The sequence below is a fragment of the Dinoponera quadriceps genome, unplaced genomic scaffold (genome assembly GCF_001313825.1).
Source record: "Dinoponera quadriceps isolate SergipeBrazil2010 unplaced genomic scaffold, ASM131382v1 scaffold3324, whole genome shotgun sequence".
NCBI classification, from domain to species: domain Eukaryota; kingdom Metazoa; phylum Arthropoda; class Insecta; order Hymenoptera; family Formicidae; genus Dinoponera; species Dinoponera quadriceps.
Genome location: NW_014557953.1, coordinates 180,812 through 197,694, shown reverse-complemented (window position 1 = coordinate 197,694; position 16,883 = coordinate 180,812). Strand labels below are relative to the sequence as shown.

General features: G+C 46.7%; 3 protein-coding genes across 24 annotated transcripts in view; 1 reads left to right on the top strand and 2 right to left on the bottom strand.

Annotated features, from left to right (window-relative positions):
- The window catches only part of LOC106749537 (sorbin and SH3 domain-containing protein 1), an 80,882-nt gene extending 69,090 nt beyond the window's left edge, over nt 1–11,792 (bottom strand). For 13 of the 22 annotated variants that reach the window (XM_014629093.1, XM_014629089.1, XM_014629095.1 and 10 more), the window contains exon 1: nt 11,305–11,683. In XM_014629093.1, the coding sequence (XP_014484579.1) occupies nt 11,305–11,667 (363 nt within the window). In that variant the 5' untranslated portion in view covers nt 11,668–11,683. Of the gene's footprint in view, nt 1–11,304 lie in introns of all 22 variants that reach the window. The other 9 variants (XM_014629105.1, XM_014629106.1, XM_014629107.1 and 6 more) reach the window with 4 other exon arrangements.
- An 817-nt stretch (nt 11,793–12,609) lies between these two features.
- On the top strand, nt 12,610–15,411 carry LOC106749549 (pseudouridylate synthase 7 homolog). The gene is made up of 6 exons (XM_014629142.1): nt 12,610–12,819; nt 12,896–13,399; nt 13,474–13,950; nt 14,053–14,728; nt 14,809–14,960; nt 15,037–15,411. Exons 1-6 carry the CDS (start codon nt 12,747–12,749, stop codon nt 15,336–15,338), a joined length of 2,184 nt encoding a protein of 727 aa, XP_014484628.1. The 5' UTR covers nt 12,610–12,746; the 3' UTR covers nt 15,339–15,411.
- A 65-nt stretch (nt 15,412–15,476) lies between these two features.
- Nucleotides 15,477–16,605, bottom strand: LOC106749550 (eukaryotic translation initiation factor 3 subunit K). Its single transcript, XM_014629143.1, has 4 exons — nt 16,415–16,605; nt 16,046–16,265; nt 15,753–15,972; nt 15,477–15,679 (listed from the first exon to the last, which is right to left on the bottom strand). The coding sequence occupies exons 1-4, from the start codon at nt 16,465–16,467 to the stop codon at nt 15,522–15,524; spliced, it is 651 nt and encodes a 216-aa protein (XP_014484629.1). The 5' UTR covers nt 16,468–16,605; the 3' UTR covers nt 15,477–15,521.
- Between the last annotated feature and the right edge of the window lie 278 nt (nt 16,606–16,883).

The following is a 16,883-nucleotide window of genomic DNA, read 5'->3' as shown; positions in this document are numbered from 1 at the left end:
CCCCCCCCCCCCCCCCCTGGATTTCCCGAGAGATCGAACGCTCTCGCACAGCCGTTGCTACTTCGCCCGTTAATCTCGGCTAAGTCGTTATGCTTATTAATCGTCGACTCTGAATCGGTCTTTTTCACCGGCTGATTACACGCGTGCGCCGCTCGATAAATACCAGCGCGTCTGCTCGCCGAGAGAAGCGCCGCGAGCTCTCGATCGAGAGAGACGATCCCCCCAACGCGCTCGGAGTTCGCAATTAAGGCGCCGAAGGCAGCCACTTAAGTTATGATTGTTGCGGAATTAAAGGCGCGTCTATCTCACGAGGGGAACGTAATACCTAGGGTAAGACGACGAGGCCGCGGAAAAACTGTTCGCGTTATTCAGAAACGAGAGGATCCCCGCAGGATGAAGAAGAAAAGATCGTTTGAGAGGTGTTTAAAAGCCGCCGGCCGCGAAATAATTCTCCCTCGACGAAGAAGGTACTTAAACCGAGGCGAGAAAAAAAATCTCGTTGAATTAACCTGACAATGAACGACGAATGAAATGCGTTTCGGTCAAAGGAAACAATTCGATTCTCACGAGCGGAAATTCCATTTCCTTCGAGCGAAACGGTTTGCTCGTTGTCACCGCCAATTCGAGCAAACATTTTTCCTCGTCGAGGATCCGCGTTTAATCCGACCGATTACTTCGCGAACGGCCGGCGTTCGCGTCTCCTTCGACATTTACATCGTGTAATTTCGAGGAACGCCAGGAGAGGTGAATCACGCGGGGACAAATGTACGAACCTTTTTCCGGTACGTGCTCGGCAGGCAGGCCCACTGCGCGTAGCTCGTGTGGACCATTGCAATTTTCCGCGACCTCCTCGGCTGCGAGTACTTTTTTTTCCGCGATGCTTCGCTCCACAAACGCACTTTCCCTAAATCATCATCGCACGCAATCAGTCCCGATGACGGTTTCCCATCCGCACGCAGTTTTCGCACCTTTCGCCGCGAGCGCAGGCCAACGAGACCGATCTCCCTGGTGTCTCTCTCTCTCTCGTTTTCTCTCGTACGAACGTCGACCCGCACGACGTTCGAGAATTTATCCCGCGACTGTCGGCGATGCTACGTCGAGACTACTTCGGGAGGTCGAAATTCCCCGCGACTTCCGCGTTTCTCGAACCCGCACGGACGTTTTCTCGGACGCGTTCTCGAGGCGCCGCGGTCAACGCGCTGCCAATCGACTCTCGCACAGTGCTTTCCCTGTGTACGCGCAGAAAAAAAGGTACACTATCGAGTCTTGCACCATCGATGACTCAGGCGCTCGCTCAGGAACTATTCGAAGCATTCATTCGGTCATTTCATCACGAACTACGCTCAATCAGGCCCGTCGCTATCGCGGCGTTGTCTCCGCAACACTGACTATCGCGACAATGACTTTTCGATAAAATACCGCGGTATATCGATCACAAGCCGAATTAAAAATCCATCAGCAAGATATCGATCGAGGAGCGGCCTGATAACGCGTCCCTGACTCGGTCGGCGGTTTGACAATTCGCGGGCCGAAGAGAGTGACGAAGGGAGAGAGAGAAACACGTGCGCTTCAAGAACGATCGGAGCACGTCTCACGATCGTACGCGGCCGAGGAATCGCTGCCACTGGCCCAAGGAACGACGGTGCGGCCGCCTCGACGCGGCGAAGGCATATGGGACCCCCAGGCCCGTGATTGTGAGGCTCTACCGAGGCTTCCGCTAAGGGAGAACGGGAAGCTGCGTGGTAGAAAGGGTAAACCGAGCAGAAGAGCACGCCCGTCGAAGGGAAAATTGATCGCGCGATTTGCCGGCTTCCTCCGTGAGACCTTCACCGTAGAAATTTGCATATTTTCCGTTCCAGAACGTCTGACGTCACACAGCGTATGCGAAGACTTGAATCATAATTGCGATAAAAAATGTGACGAAAAAAAACAGACGGGCGAAAATGGAATTTTCGATGAGGAAGCTCGAGAGAGCTCCGATCTGGAAGCGCGCGGCGATCGTCAACTTCTCGTCGTTCTCTTCGGAGGTATCGGACACGGCCCTGGCCGACAACTCGTTCTACGACGATAAGTATCGAGAGTAGACGACAGGGTACGGCGTCAAGGCGTAGCCACGCGAGGCCGCGTTATGCGGGCGTAAGCTAGTTGGGGCGACGAGCACTCGTTTACTCCCCGGAGAGGGCCGACAGGGAATGCAGGCTGTTGAGTCACTGACACTCTCTCTCTCGCCGGAATGACCAATGAACTAAAAGAGCTAGGGGCCCCTCCTGCGCCCGCAGAACGCGCGCCGCCAGACACACCATCCTCCTGTCGGGGGTCGCACGAGTGGCTCGTCAAAATGCTATTAACGGCCGTTTGCCCCTCGCCGCATTCAAAGGCCCTTCGCCTTCGCGCGGAAACACGCGCTGTTGTGGCGCGAGTTACGAGGTGGCTGACCCTCCCAGCCGCCGATTCTCCCCGCGTTCTGGGATAACGCCAAAAAGAGCCTTCACAGTAAACCAGTGACCCGGATACGCCCGCTGACGTAACTCGACCAACTTACCCGGGGGTGAGGAAACTGAAAGGAGGGTAGCAGTTTTCGATGGAAGATCGTAATCGGGNGGGGGGCAATTAAAAGCGAAACGCGGAGGACAGCGCGACCGATCATCGCGCTCATCTGGTCGGCACTTTCGATCATCCACTGGGAAAAGTGAGTTTGCTTGGATCTACACGGTGAGAAATTTGGTGTTAAAAACGCTCCACTGAGATTTTCTTTTACTTTGACATTATATTTTTTCACACATTCCCCATGTTGAAGGAACACAAAATTTCCGTTTTTTCACACAAAACGTGTACCCGACAACGGACAACCAAGCACGGTTTTTGGTTGAGGGAAACAAAATTTCTAGCTCTCGTGAACCAAATTTGAAAGTTGTAATAAAAAATGCAGTTCCCTTCGATCAAAACGCATTTGGTTCTCCGCCGTCAGGTAGATCCGAACGAACTCATTTTTCATCGTCGACGAATCTTTACGCAATTACATCTGCATACCGACTTTGATCAATCTCCTCCAATTGTGATTTGGCGAACTTCTAGCCTTCCGTCGCGTCTAAATGATAGTACGAAGAATTCGACGTTCGAATTTTCCTCACGGTGAACGCATCGCGAATGCGACGCGCACGGCAGAGCGTGCTGGCGTAAGCTCGCCGGATCGTAAACGCGGATATCGTAATCGCCGTCACGGCAGTATATTCCCTGACCTTGTCGTTATCACATTCGTAGCGATAGAAACAAAGGTGTTATCAGGTGTCCGGAATTGCGCCGTCCATTATTCATTAGACGCGAGCCGCCGGCTTCGGCATTTATTCGCGCGGGGATCGCCGGCGAATTTATGGCCGGGCGTCAAACTTGCGCGCGATCGCAAACGCACTGTTATTAAATCCTTCGTAACAGTATCGAGCAGCGACATCCCGGCGCTCCCCTCGGGAATACCACCTTCCGTTTAATACGCGGCATCGATACCTTCATTTGGAACATCACGGATCGCTAATCCATCTCGTTACGGAGACGTTCGATTATTATTATGACCCGACGTTGCGTGATATTTGCGAGTGTACTCGCGAGTGAATTCGATATTTCCAAACGAAGGGAGGCATCGAGTACTCTTAATGATTCGTTGTTCGATTTACAGAAACTGATTGATATCAGAGAGAAAAGCGCGCGAGGAACAACACTCAGTATCGGGCAGAAGATATCGATAGACAGATGGAATCGTCCCCAGGGCCAATGCCGCAACCATTGGCGTAGAGATGGGTCGGGACGCCGACGCCTACTCTTATGCAGCCCGGCGTGCAGGGCTGCAAGCGTGCTGCGCGAGTCTGCAGGCGGCGCGATCGATTACTTTTACCGGCGGAAAGGAGTAAAGCGCGCGGCTCGTGCTCCAAGATCTCTCTCTCTCTCTCTCTCTCCCCCTCCTATTTCTCTTTTTCCCTCCATTCTCTTCTCTCTCTTTCTTCCCTATTGCGAGACATACTAATGGTAACGTAGTGTTCCGGTATTCGTAGCGCAAAATGCTTCGACCGAGCTACAAGTTTCTATTACCGTCGCATTTCGTGTCGCGCCCGTTACTTATTGTCGCCGTTAACGTTTTGTTACGTTTGACGCGGCTTCCGCGTTTACCGCACGCCCGCAACTCCGAGCAATAAATTAAATTCCAGCCATTGCAGCCCGCTGCGCCCGCCAAACGCTCGCCGAGCGAACTGTAAACGCTACTAATATTTCGAAGTCGACTCGTTTCACGCAAACAGTAGGAGGGGAGTCACCGGTGCGCAAGATTAAACGCGATCCGCTTTTAATCGAGACGTAATGATCACCATTTTGTCGTCGTCGCTGTCGGATACCGACGTGTCGGCTGTAAAACACGCCGCATAGCTGGAACCTACGCCGAAATCATTTTCACGGATCGGAAATTCGGCCCCCTCGCGCGCTCTCAAAGCGATCGATCGGCGCGCGCGTTTGAAATTCCTCCAAGATGCAAACTCGTATTAATCGAACTCGCCGAAGCTCGACGCGCGCGTACAATTCGCCTGTGGCGAATATCTATTTTTAAACGGCGCCGCGCGGTATCCGAAACAGACCGCCAATTTGCATTTAGCGATTTCCGTTCGCCGTGTGCGACACGGTGAGAATCGCGGAAGTCCAATAACGTAACGGCCAAGAATGCAAACGTACCCTTTAAAGTACAATCATTGTACCATCACTGAGAAGCAGTCGATAGAGTCTACACGAAAAGTCCTAGTTATAAGTATGTAAGAACTGTAATAAAAATAAAATTCCATTTAATTTTTACTTTATTATTAAAAATATTTTAAGGTTAAATTTAAATATTTAATTATTTTTTATTTTAATTTTTCAATATTCTTCAATATCCCTATATTCTTAGTGATCTTGAAAACTGTCCCCCTGCTAACCCAATATCGACACCCTCACACATTCAACCTGAATGATACTTTCATTTTGCTCATGCGATCCTTCGTGCAATCCCTAACAAACTTGGAGGTATTATTGCTTTAATAATATCAATTTCTATCTTTTATATAATACCTTTTATTACATTTTTAAAAATAAATTCAATTAAATTTTATTTCCCAAACTAATATTTATTTTGATTATTTATTAATTCTTTTATTATTTTAACATGACTAGGTGCTCAACCTATTGAATATCCATTTATTCTTATAAAATAATATTTTTCATTCATTTCTTTCCTATACTTTTTTAAAAATATATTAATATTTAAATTCTGAAAATTATTTTTTCTATTTAAGTTTATGAACTTGTTTAAGTTTATGTTTTGAATAAAGAAAATTCTATACTTTCTATAAACTTAATTAAAAAAATTATAAATATCCATTGGATAATAATAAATAATTAAAACTATTACTTCTTTGTAAGTGAGTAAGATTTCGCTGAAAAAGCCTGTCAAAATAGCAGCGATTGTTTCCATCAGAGAGATCTGAGTAAAGAAATGGTGAAAAAAGATATTACTACTTTTTTTATCATCTTAATCATTCTTAAGATGTTGTCGACGATTTTATCTGAAACATTCTTACCTATGTTTAACTGGTTTAACTGGCCAAAACTGAAGTGAAGTATAAAACAAAAGAGCGATGTGGAAGTATTTTCACTAAAAATTAACTCTCTCACTAATTATCAGTACAATACTGGTTTACTAACTCAATGAGTGGCAATTTCACTTATTCGACTTAAGAGAGTAATGTAAGAGTCGACGAAACTATTATTACTACCACTACTATTACTACCACTATCGCTTCTCTTCTTCTTCTGTGACGGGCAAACATGCACGCGGCGGGAGATAAGTGTGAATTAATGGCCGCTTGCCCCGGGGTCAAAAGGCGAGTACACCGAATTGATACCGCCGGGAGAACACGCAGCTGCCCATTTCTAATGCCCGATAGATCGCCTCTTATGCGTACGCCGGAAAAATTGCATTAACCCTTCACCTCTCTCGCTCCGCCTATAACGCGTATTCCGTTCACACGCCGGCTGACGTCGGGCCGGATCACTCGACCGGAGAGTCAGTATATCGACGATAGGTATTTTTAACTCGATAAGAAATCGAGTTCCCGCGCGCTTTCATGTGCAAATATACATGTCGTAGACGATAGCTTTGCATTGAGCCGCCGTTAGTTTCAATACGCCCGGAAACTCTCGCGCTCAAGTCGGGGGAGCGCAAATCCTGAGGACGATAAGCTTCGCTAATGAAAACAAAGTCACAATGCCCGGGCTTTCGAGGAGAATTTAAGAGGGGCGGGGATTTTTCCGAAAGCCGCGAAGGACTGCGCGGTTAGAAGGTAAAAAATAAGATCGTAAAGAGCGTTGAAATTATCGGGTGATAGCGTCTGTTCGTTCCGTGGCTCTTTCGCGGTGTTGCAGGAAAAAAAGAACGGAAAGAGAAATAAAAAGCGTTATACCTCCAGGTAGTTTAAATCTAAGGGGGAGCCCGAATCGCGCTTTGTAATCCGCGCTCGTCTGCGATGCAACCGCGCCGGCCGTGCGGGAGGAATAATAAAGTTCGCCGGGTAATTGATTTACTCTCATAATAAAGTCCGTTACTTGGAGCCTCGTAGAACGTACGGACGGACGGCTTAAGCCGAGTGTTGCAACAACGGAACAATGACGTATCGTCGGTGCAACGACTGAACACGCCATCGTGTCGCGTCTATTTTCGTTGAATTAACCACCGTCATCGCTCGACATAGCGGTAGGTACGTTATTCAGCGCGCATAGATCGAAAATGTCGCGATTATTTATACATTCGACGCTTCAAGGCGAGCCGCGGCGCAAACAAGTTTCGAGATGCGCGCGAGATTATAAAACACATATGAGAGAAAAAGTATTCGCCTTAATTACATAAGCGTCTCGTACTTTACGCCTCATCTCGGTATTGATGACGCAGTCGATTTCACCGCATATATGGATGTGTTAGAAATTCGGGAAATTTCAAGCACTCCTCGATGCGCCGAATGAAACCTGAATCACGATTGAAGAGAGCGTAAAACAAGCGACTGTAATTCCGCAACGCTACTCTCGAAATTTCTTTGTTATCCAGAGTGCGATCGCGCTCAAAACAAATGAAGAGTATATTAATTCGAGGTCGTGTGTACATTAGATTCACTTGTCAATTTCGAGTGACAATATTCGCTCGACGATTCAGGGTAGCAAATTCACCTTGAGTGGAAACTCACTCGAATTCGAGTGACTCAGTGGTCGCTCTACTTTTCGGGTTTCACCAGAAGAAATTTAGAGAGTAAAGTAACAAATTATCTCGACGTCTCAGCTTAGAATTCGCATCGCGAGTATGGGAGTATTTTGTATATTTGCATAGCCTTTAATGAAATACACATTCGGCCACGCTTTCTCTGAGCGAGATCGAAGACAGCCCGGTGGAATTTCGTGGGCGAAGCCGACGCCACGTGGAGCGGGACGGAAAGGAACGAAATACACACTCCTGAGCGGTCATTAAAAGCATCGGCACGCAACGCAGCCCGCGAGAGGAAGATTCCGGAACGGCGCCAGTGTACGCCCGTAGGGCCGAGATCAGCCTTAAAGTGGAACTTTAGTCCTCGTGAAATGTGTCGGACGGCCTTATTAACATTTATAGCGCAGATTTAACGGCGCGTTTTCGCCGTAAATCTCGCGTTCCCACGAAAAGCGCCTCTTCTTCCCCCTCTTCCGGAACGACCGTCATATTTCGTCATTTAATCCTGCGACGCCACGCGATAAATTTGCGCGCCGTCACTTTCGCGTCTGACAATTATATATATTTAATCGCGCATGTATATGATTGCATCGAATTTAAACGCGTCAACTGAAAGCGCGAAGTATGCAACGATGAGCGTAATGCGTTCGCACGAAAATCGCGCGACGTATTCGTGGAGGACGATAACATCACACGACGTGGTACATTCGACGTTGACACCCGACCCAGTTACAAACAGGGTCACACCACCGTTAATCGAGACCGCGGCAGGACGGAAGAGCCAGGACGCAACCTTTAATCCATTTGCGCTCATGAGCATAAACTGTCTATTACCACCGGGTCGCTCCGCATGCGAAGCGCCAAAATGGCACACTCACGCGTGCAAAGAACAGAAAGTAGACGAACGAGCGAGTAATCACATTATGACTAACCACACACGTCGCCGCGAATGTAATTCGCAAAATTTCATCGGCTTCATTTCCATCTTTTGCTCCTCGTGCTTTCCAATCATTTTAACGATCGCGCAGCTTTGGCGCGAAAGAAAGCTGCGGGAGAAGTGTAACCTGAATGACGAACCATTTTGCGACTTCCGCGGCGGCGACCTGGCAGAAATGCCGTCGATCTAATGGTGCGTCGCGTTTACCTTTCGCGTCGGCGCCCATAACCGTCCGCTAATTGTCCGCATTACGGGTTCACGCACGATTACGTCACGAAATGCGTGCCAGTTTCTATCAACGTGCGGCCTTGAAAAGCCGATGTCAGCGCCGCGGATGTCCTTTCCGTCGCTTTTTATTTCACCTCCCCCTCCTCATCTCCTGATCGCGTTTGTGCGATTCGCCGCTCGTAACGCGACTACGACTCATTAACGTGTCATCCTTTTCCAGGAACTTCCTTTTTATCGTCTTCTTAATTGGTGACAGCGCACACCCTGTGCACAACTGCGGCAAACAAGAAAGCAACGAAACCTTAATACCCGACACGCGCCTGAGAGAGGATCATTTTCTGCATAGACGGCACTGATAAGATACGTGAAAGAACTACGTTGTTTCCATCTCCTTCTCTCTCCCTCCCTCTTTCGCTCTCTCTTCGTCGAGCAACACTAACCCGTCGGACGAAGGTGAAGAAGTTAAGCGCCTATATCAGCACACGTAATCTTCGCGCTGGGTCCGCGCGGTTCATAATAAATTCAAGATCGTGTTGTTTACAGTACGCGTAATCACTTTTATCCGCGCGGAGCAAATTTAGATAGGTGGTCCTACGCGTGTTTGTTCGCTCGCTCGAGATGAAACGCGGCGATTTCAAGACAGAGATCGGAGAGAAGAATTAATTCAATCGCGAGTGGACGAAGGCTGCATTCGCGGACGTGACTCAAGGCCCTCGCGGCGATGCGTGAGAAAATCTGAAAACCGATAACGAGAGACCGTGTGTCGTTCGGAAAATCGCGCGGTCGAAAACGAGTCGGCAATTTTAGCGCGATCTTTGACCGGCGCGTCAGCTCGGAAGAATGTTCCCGCACGAGCCGTTACATTCATGTCACGCGCGTAAATACGCGATTCAAGCAAAGTTCGGTCTTTTCGCTGCGTATGAATCATTCGCCGCGTCACAACATCACCTACGCTTACATAACGAAAGGTCGCGCGTTGCAAGCGGTAAGAGAGTCACCGCACGTGGAAACAGACTCTTCGAGACGAGGATTCTCTATCGCGGCTCCATAAACGTCGCGCGTGTCGTCATGATCCGACTTCAGGATCGATCGCGCGAATAACGTTCCCTCCGAAATTGACATTGCGTGACGCGTCGGACGACATCACGCGGACGGACGGATGACCCGAGCCGAGAATGTCGAGATCCTACGGATATTCGCGGAAACCGGCGAACGCCGCTATCCACCCACCTCTAATTCGCATTACCCACTCCGAGCACGTGGCTCGATCCGTAGAGTCGGAATAAAATGAGATTCGTCGGCATTTACGCGAGGCACGTGGCGGTAAAGGTAGGGAGTCACGCCAAGGCCCGTCGACCTTCGCCGCAAACGTTAACTATCGAATGTCTGAAATTGTAGCCGTCAACTGGCCTGCCGACCGCGAGCGAAGTTTCCGAGCTCGCGATTATGCCGCATCGGCTCGGTGCGGCGAATAAATTACTCGTCGCCATCTCTCATCTTAATTCGCATCTCGGGCAAAACAGGAAACCGCCTCTTCCATATGGACTATTTACTCTCCCTTCCCCCAGCCGCGCATCGGAAATTGCCGATCCCTGTATAAACGTAGACTTCATCTCGAGAAAGCACATTTTCGCGACTACAGCTGTCACACGGGCGACGATCGACTCGATATTTATTACCGAGAGGATAATGTTCGACGAACAGACACGAGCTGTCGGATTTACACGTTATCCTCTCCCCTTCTATTTCCACAAACCAACTCATTTCGAATTTATTCATAATCTAAAAATATCTGCAATTTTTGATTATTATCAAAAGTCCTTAGTTGTTTAATCTTCCTCTCTGTCGCACATCAAGTTAGTACAGTGGGCAAAAGGTTGCATAGTAATTGTTTACTAACAATCGTGGAATTAGAAAAAAAGAAAGTTGATCTATCCGACAAAATCTGAGGGAATTTACGGGGACGGATGTTACGGTTGTTGGTGCGTATAAAAGGGAAAAAGTAAACAGAGACATTTCGTGAAACGGATATATATCTACGTATGTGTGAGCATTGAAACACAGCGGAGAAAAAAAAACGTATTCCCTCGAAACGGATGGGTCGTCCGCGAAATAAAGTCGATACGAAAGCAGATGCGGACTCGCAGTGGTTGCGGAGAAAATTACGGCGGCGCGTTCAGTGATGAAAGTACGGCACCCGATGCGGCCGGATCGATGCAACTTTTTCTACTTGCGCGATTATCTCTCTCTCGTTTCACCACTTACGATAAACGACAGCTCGAGACGCGGTTAAACGGGACAATCGCGAGGAAAAGAGCTATATACGACTATATATATATATATATATATACGGCGGGCGGTGTTTCTTTTCCTTTAATCGCGCGCACACACCGCGCTTTCACGCGTCGATAAAATTGTCGAAGCGGTCCGCACATAAATTGCACTAATTGAACGCCGGCCATTAATGCGGCGTTAACATTAATAATACCGCTGTGCGTCTCTCCGCGGCGGCATCGCGAATTAAACCGCGTAAATAATGCGATATTTATGAATAAGGGATTATCGGGCGATGTATCCTCATTGGATATTCAAATGCAGAATGCATCGTGTAATTGTGTAATCGTACTTGCATTATCGCCCTTCGCGGCTAAAGTTACGGCGACTGCTGTTCCGACGCGTCAATGCGAATAATCAATTATCACTGTTGATAACAATTAGCGAGCACGCTCCGCCGTGTTAACCGTATATTCAAATCGTGCGCGCTAATTCGAAAACAAAAATGTCCCCTCTATGCGATAACGAACTTAGTCACGTGACGCGCTCGGCCGGCCATCGGTGTCTCGCAATCGAAAGAAAATCTCGTTGCTGCTCGACTCACCCTGGAGATGCGTAGGGGTTGATGAGAGTCGCATCCGCCGTGCATCCGGAAGCCCCATGGGGAGCCGCCGAAGAGGGTGACTTCTCTGGCGCTCATCCCGCGTCGGCACACCGCTCGTCGTGCTCCGACACACGCGCATCCGTTTTTCCCGCGTCGTGTCCGCGACTCTACCGCGAGTTCCGCATCGTCGAAGCGATCGCGGCAAGCAGCGACGCGGAATACCCCGCCGACGGCGGTCAGGGGTTGTCGACCACCGCTGCACGACCCCGCGGCGATTACGCCCACTGACGCAAAACGCGAAGGCGTCGGCGCGCGCGACTTACGTCCTCGTTCGTAGCTCGCGGTACACTGACGGCGTGTCATCCCTCCCCGGCTACTACTACGACCCCACGCGCGACGTAATCAGCGTACTTCACGGCGCTCGCAGGGGCGCATGCTCCCTCTCTCTCTCTCCCTCGGGTTCCTTTACTATGAAATATTTCTTCACCCTGAGCGAATGAAAGATGTGTTCTTCTTAGCTCTAATCTGTGTGTGTGTACATACTTAAAATTTGATGGCAGAAAGAGGAAAAGAGAGAGAGAGAGAAACTAAAAAGAGAGCGGACTGGAATCTATCGAGTACCGTTCCGAATTTCGTTTAATTTTTGCGGTATACTTTTTTTATCGGAAAAAAGCCGCTGGCTAAAAAACCGTATCGCGAAATTGCCTTTTCGACATTCCTGTTTCGAGTTTTTGCGAGGGGCCTCGACAGTGGCTATCCCTCGAGCCATATTCCATCCGCCGAGCACTCACCTGTATGCGGTTACCCCGATGCACGCTTTATCGTTGTCCCCCCACACCGCGTACTCTCGGGACATTTTGCACGCGCGATCAACGCTGACGACCTCTCGTTTTTCACACGGGCCGCGTAGAACGAAGGAGAAATTTGTCGCGCGCTATTGTGTGTACTCTGACAATTCCGGAAGCTCGCACGTCTCCGCAGTGATACCATTCGTTCCCCAGTGATTTACCCTAAAAATAAAATATGTCGGTCAAATATGGATACGCAAATTACTATAACGACATACTAGTGATTAAACTAGTGATTATTTCTTCATTGTTTGAAAATTCAAAATTTCCAATTTGAAAATTGGAATATCACGACAGAGAGAGAGTATACGTTAAAATTAATATTTTGTATAACTCTATCAGTGTGATAAATTATAGATTATCACCGGAAATGCTAGAATAATGTATATAAAACACATCCAAAGAAATTGCTAGATTTCCGTCTAGAGGGAATTATAATGAACGTAGAAGACGGCATGCGACGCCACATCAAGAGCAAAAAAAGGTATAGCTCGCGCAGAAAGAAAGTGGACTTTGCAGTCCACGTGATCACAGCGAATGGACGGTTCAGGTTATGTTCTCCTCCGCGTGTTTTTACTTCACGATTGAAACACAATGTCGGCTGTCGTGGGCAAAATTTCCGGCCACAGTGATGGTAATTGCAGCAATTTCAAATCTGAGCTGAGAGGTGATCTATCATTTGTCGCAACGGATATCCGGTACGATTATATTTGTTAGAAATATGGTTATATTGTTGTTGCAAGGTGATCGCCAGATTCATTATCGCCGGGGAGGCTTCAAACGCCGTTTTGAGCAATCCCCGCGGGAAAATGTGAAGAAGAACAAGTTGGACGTCGGCAACAGGCTGAAAGAATCAGATTTAGGCATTACGGAATACATCGGCGACAGCGTTGGCTTCTCCGCAATAATCAAGGAAAGATATACCGATTTCCATGTCAACGAGGTTGATCTCAATGGACAAGTGGCCAAGCTGACCCATCAAGACATTCCACGGGAACCAGAAGATGACGAGGACATTGAAGATCTTAAAAAGTCGATACCATCAGCAATATGGGACCAAGTGCAAACTTTAAAGGACGACTCCTCTTCTTCAGACGTAGAGATTGATGTGACGAGCCTGAATAAGTCTGCACGCAAGGCTATTCATACGGTCGTGAAGAAACTATTGAACGTTATCAGTCAGACGGTAAATAAAGACGACAAGAAATTTATCACCATTGTGATGAATAGCAAAAACAATAAGACCGGTATGTTGCAAACTCTTCTCCGCATATGGTTCTTTACATGCGTATAATTCTTAATATCTGTCGTTGCATCGCAGTTAAGAAAATGCACAGAGACAACAGGATAGATTGGAAGAGACGCGGTGGCGATTACTGCCACTTCCTGCTGCTGAAAGTGAACATGGATACGATGGATGTGTTAAATCAGTTGGCCGCAAGGCTGCGAACACGCCCGGACAATTTCAGCTACGCCGGTACGAAAGATCGTCGCGCGTGGACGACTCAGTGGGTGAGTTTGAGGAAGGTACATCCCAGCGACATATTGAGAACGGGTAAAACTATACGCGGCGTATATGTAGGAAACTTTAAGTACGCCAAATACAGCCTAAAATTAGGCATGTTACATGGCAATCAATTTAGAATAGCACTGAGAGACGTACGCGGGTCGGACGAAGAGATCGAGCGAGCGATGACATCGTTGCGCGATAACGGCTTTATTAATTACTACGGTTTGCAAAGATTCGGTACGGTGGCTGCTATACCTACGCATGAGATTGGAAAGTGTCTGCTTCAAGGTGACTATTAGTTCTTTGATATCGTTACTCTCTCCCTCACTACATGTCAATTTCATTCCAGTGAATCATCACACCGTCAATTAATATTCTTTGCAATCACAGGCAAATGGCACGAAGCGATAGAACTGATATTGAAACCACGGGAGGGAGAGCGAGACGAAGAATTGGCGGAGGCTAGGCAGATTTACGCGGAAACTAAAAACGCTTGTGCCGCTTACGCCAAGATCAAGAGAGTCGATAAGATCGAGGCCAGACTTTTGAAAGGGCTGTGGATATCGGGCAACAAGGATCCTATAGGCGCGCTTGACTCCATTCCTAGAAACATTCGATTGATGTACATGCACGCCTACCAGAGCTTCGTTTGGAATCGCATCGTATCGAGAAGAATCAAACGGTTCGGTGCGGACGTGATCGTGGGCGATTTGGTTTATGAGAAACAATGTTGCAAGGAGACGACGGATTACTCTCTGGATGGTACTAACGACCTTAAAGACGAGAGCGATGTTGCCTCTACCGAAGAAAAGAATGCGGACAAAGGAACCGAGGAAAAGTTGGAATTGGCTAAAACGAGCGACGGTTTAACGGAGGAGCACGAAGACGCGCACGATCTTCCCGCGGTGAAAGTTCTCACGGAAAAGGATTTGCCAAACTACACTCTGGCTGATGTTATTATGCCTCAGCCTGGGTGGAAAGTTACATACCCGCTGTACGCTAAGCCTTGGTTCGACGAATTCTTAGTCAAGGACGGATTAACGACCGATCTCAAGCAGAAAAATAAGTAAGTTGGATCTTATATTGCGTGATTTAATTTAAAATTGTAACAATGTATCGTTACTGCCATCTGTTATCTTTCTTCAGGAAGTACAGTTTAGGTGGTTCCTACAGAACAATATTAGGAATGCCAACGAATTTCTCGTGGAAGATTATGCGTTACAACGAGAAGCACGACGATCTAATCTCGTCGGATATCGACGAGATGAGGAAGCGTACACCTCCACAAGATAAACCAGGTAAGTCGTATATTTCTCTTTAACGCGCTGGAAAACGTTCACTTTAATTAATTGACTCTATATCTATTGTTTTCAGATGGACAGCACAAGGCATTAATCATAGAGATGTGTTTGAAGTCCAGCAATTACGCCACAATGGCACTGCGTGAAATTTTAAAGAAAGACACCTCAGCAGAAACGCAAGCTGCGCTGTCCGCTTCTCATTGTATGGAAACTACGCAGCTGCATGCAGAAAAGATAACAGATGAATCTGACAGTGCAGATTTGACAGAATCTGACAAGGCAGGAGAGAATCATGACATAAAATTTCATGAAGACTTTACTGACGCAAAAAAGGACGAAACGATCGGACTAAATGAAGCAGAAGATTCTGTCTAGCTGTGACATAAACGTTAAAGATTACTTTTCTAAACGCAATAAATCAGAATTATATAAAGTTTGCATATATTTCTTTTTATAAATGTAAGGATATTCTAGTAATCGATAAATGTGGTAGATATTAATGAACTTATGAAATAATCCACACATTCAATTTATTAGAAAATAGTAGCCAGTGTGTATTCACAGACAAGCAGCCATCAAACCCGCCACATTTTCGAAATCAATTTTTTCAGTAATATTCTTGGTCTTGATATTTTCATCTTGATTCGCAATGAAGATGATTGTTTTGCTCTCCTCCTTCCAGCCGTATTTCTTTACCCAATGTTTCAATGTTGCATCTGTGCGACACAAGAGAGTTTGATAAATCTTACTATCGTATAACAGAAAACTGTGGAAAAGGATGTATCATACCATCTACACCACCAAGTAGTTGTGCAAGGAGTCCTTTGTCTATTGTTTGAAACGTGATTCCAACTACGTGACACACAAACTTCCTTATCGAGTCTTGGAAACCTACAATTCTATCACACAGTTCTGACATGGACAACATCCTGTCCCAAAAATGTTGAAACTCGCATCGTTCCAAAATATCTCCCAGATACATGATTTGACTAATAGGGCTTTCCGACATCTGCAAAAAATTGCATAATAAATATAGATTCAGTGAAAAAAAAACAATTGTTTCATATTTTGATGAAACTTACAAGTTTCTCACTAAGCAGGCATTTGCACAGTACAAAGTCAGTATGTGGAAGATTGGTTAAAGCTTTCAATAATATCTGGCATGTTATGTCCATGTTAAACCGATGCGGGTTCAATTGGTAGAGCTTTAAGACAGCTAAATTTGCCTCTAAGTCATATACATTCTCCCTCGATTGGATCTCCACGTACTTCTCCAGAGTTGTGAGGTTATCCGGATTGTACCTAGAATTAATTACATGATTAACACGTGAAAAAAAATTAATTATGGACAAAAGTTACATTCGAACATTGAGAGAAACATGAACCATTTTGCCATCGTTTTGAAGCTTTGTCTACGTGATTAATGAACGTTTGCATGGTGAAGACAATACCTTTCGATGCCTTTGAGCATACCAGCCACGGTTTGACGCATTGCTTCAGCCATTTTTGCTAACAAAAATTTTTTATGTTTAATTGTTGCTGTAGCCCAAAAGTGATAAACCTGATTTCAAACACGAGGAAACGTCAAAAGGCAATAAATAGGGTTAGGAAACGCAGAGAAAGCTATCGTGTGGTAGCAGGATAGAAAACCTTAGAACGCTGTTTTTTGAAGTTAAAGTTTGTCGGACTTGCCGTTGAAGGCTGATGCATCTTACGAGCATTGTCGAATGTGCCGATTGGCTGTTAGATAGGGAGTTTTAAGGGTCCCTAAATTTTTCCCTAGACACTCTAGAAATTCTCTATCTGACCGACATATCCGACAAACTCATACGACACGTAATACCTGTCAAATCTTAAAACTGCAAATCTTTCGGAATTCTTGATTCCTCAGTAGCACAATTAAATAATGAACTTGATAAA

Excerpts from the sequence above, each read along its gene's own strand:
- LOC106749549 (XM_014629142.1), top strand. The coding sequence starts at position 12,747 with ATGTCGGCTGTCGTGGGCAAAATTTCCGGCCACAGTGATGGTAATTGC. Across the intron at positions 13,400-13,473 it reads TAGCAAAAACAATAAGACCG|TTAAGAAAATGCACAGAGAC; the intron begins GTATGTTGCAAA and ends GTTGCATCGCAG. Across the intron at positions 14,961-15,036 it reads ACCTCCACAAGATAAACCAG|ATGGACAGCACAAGGCATTA; the intron begins GTAAGTCGTATA and ends TATTGTTTTCAG.
- LOC106749550 (XM_014629143.1), bottom strand. The coding sequence starts at position 16,467 with ATGGCTGAAGCAATGCGTCAAACCGTGGCTGGTATGCTCAAAGGCATC. Across the intron at positions 16,266-16,414 it reads ATGCTCAAAGGCATCGAAAG|GTACAATCCGGATAACCTCA; the intron begins GTATTGTCTTCA and ends AATTAATTCTAG. Across the intron at positions 15,680-15,752 it reads ACTACTTGGTGGTGTAGATG|ATGCAACATTGAAACATTGG; the intron begins GTATGATACATC and ends TGTGTCGCACAG.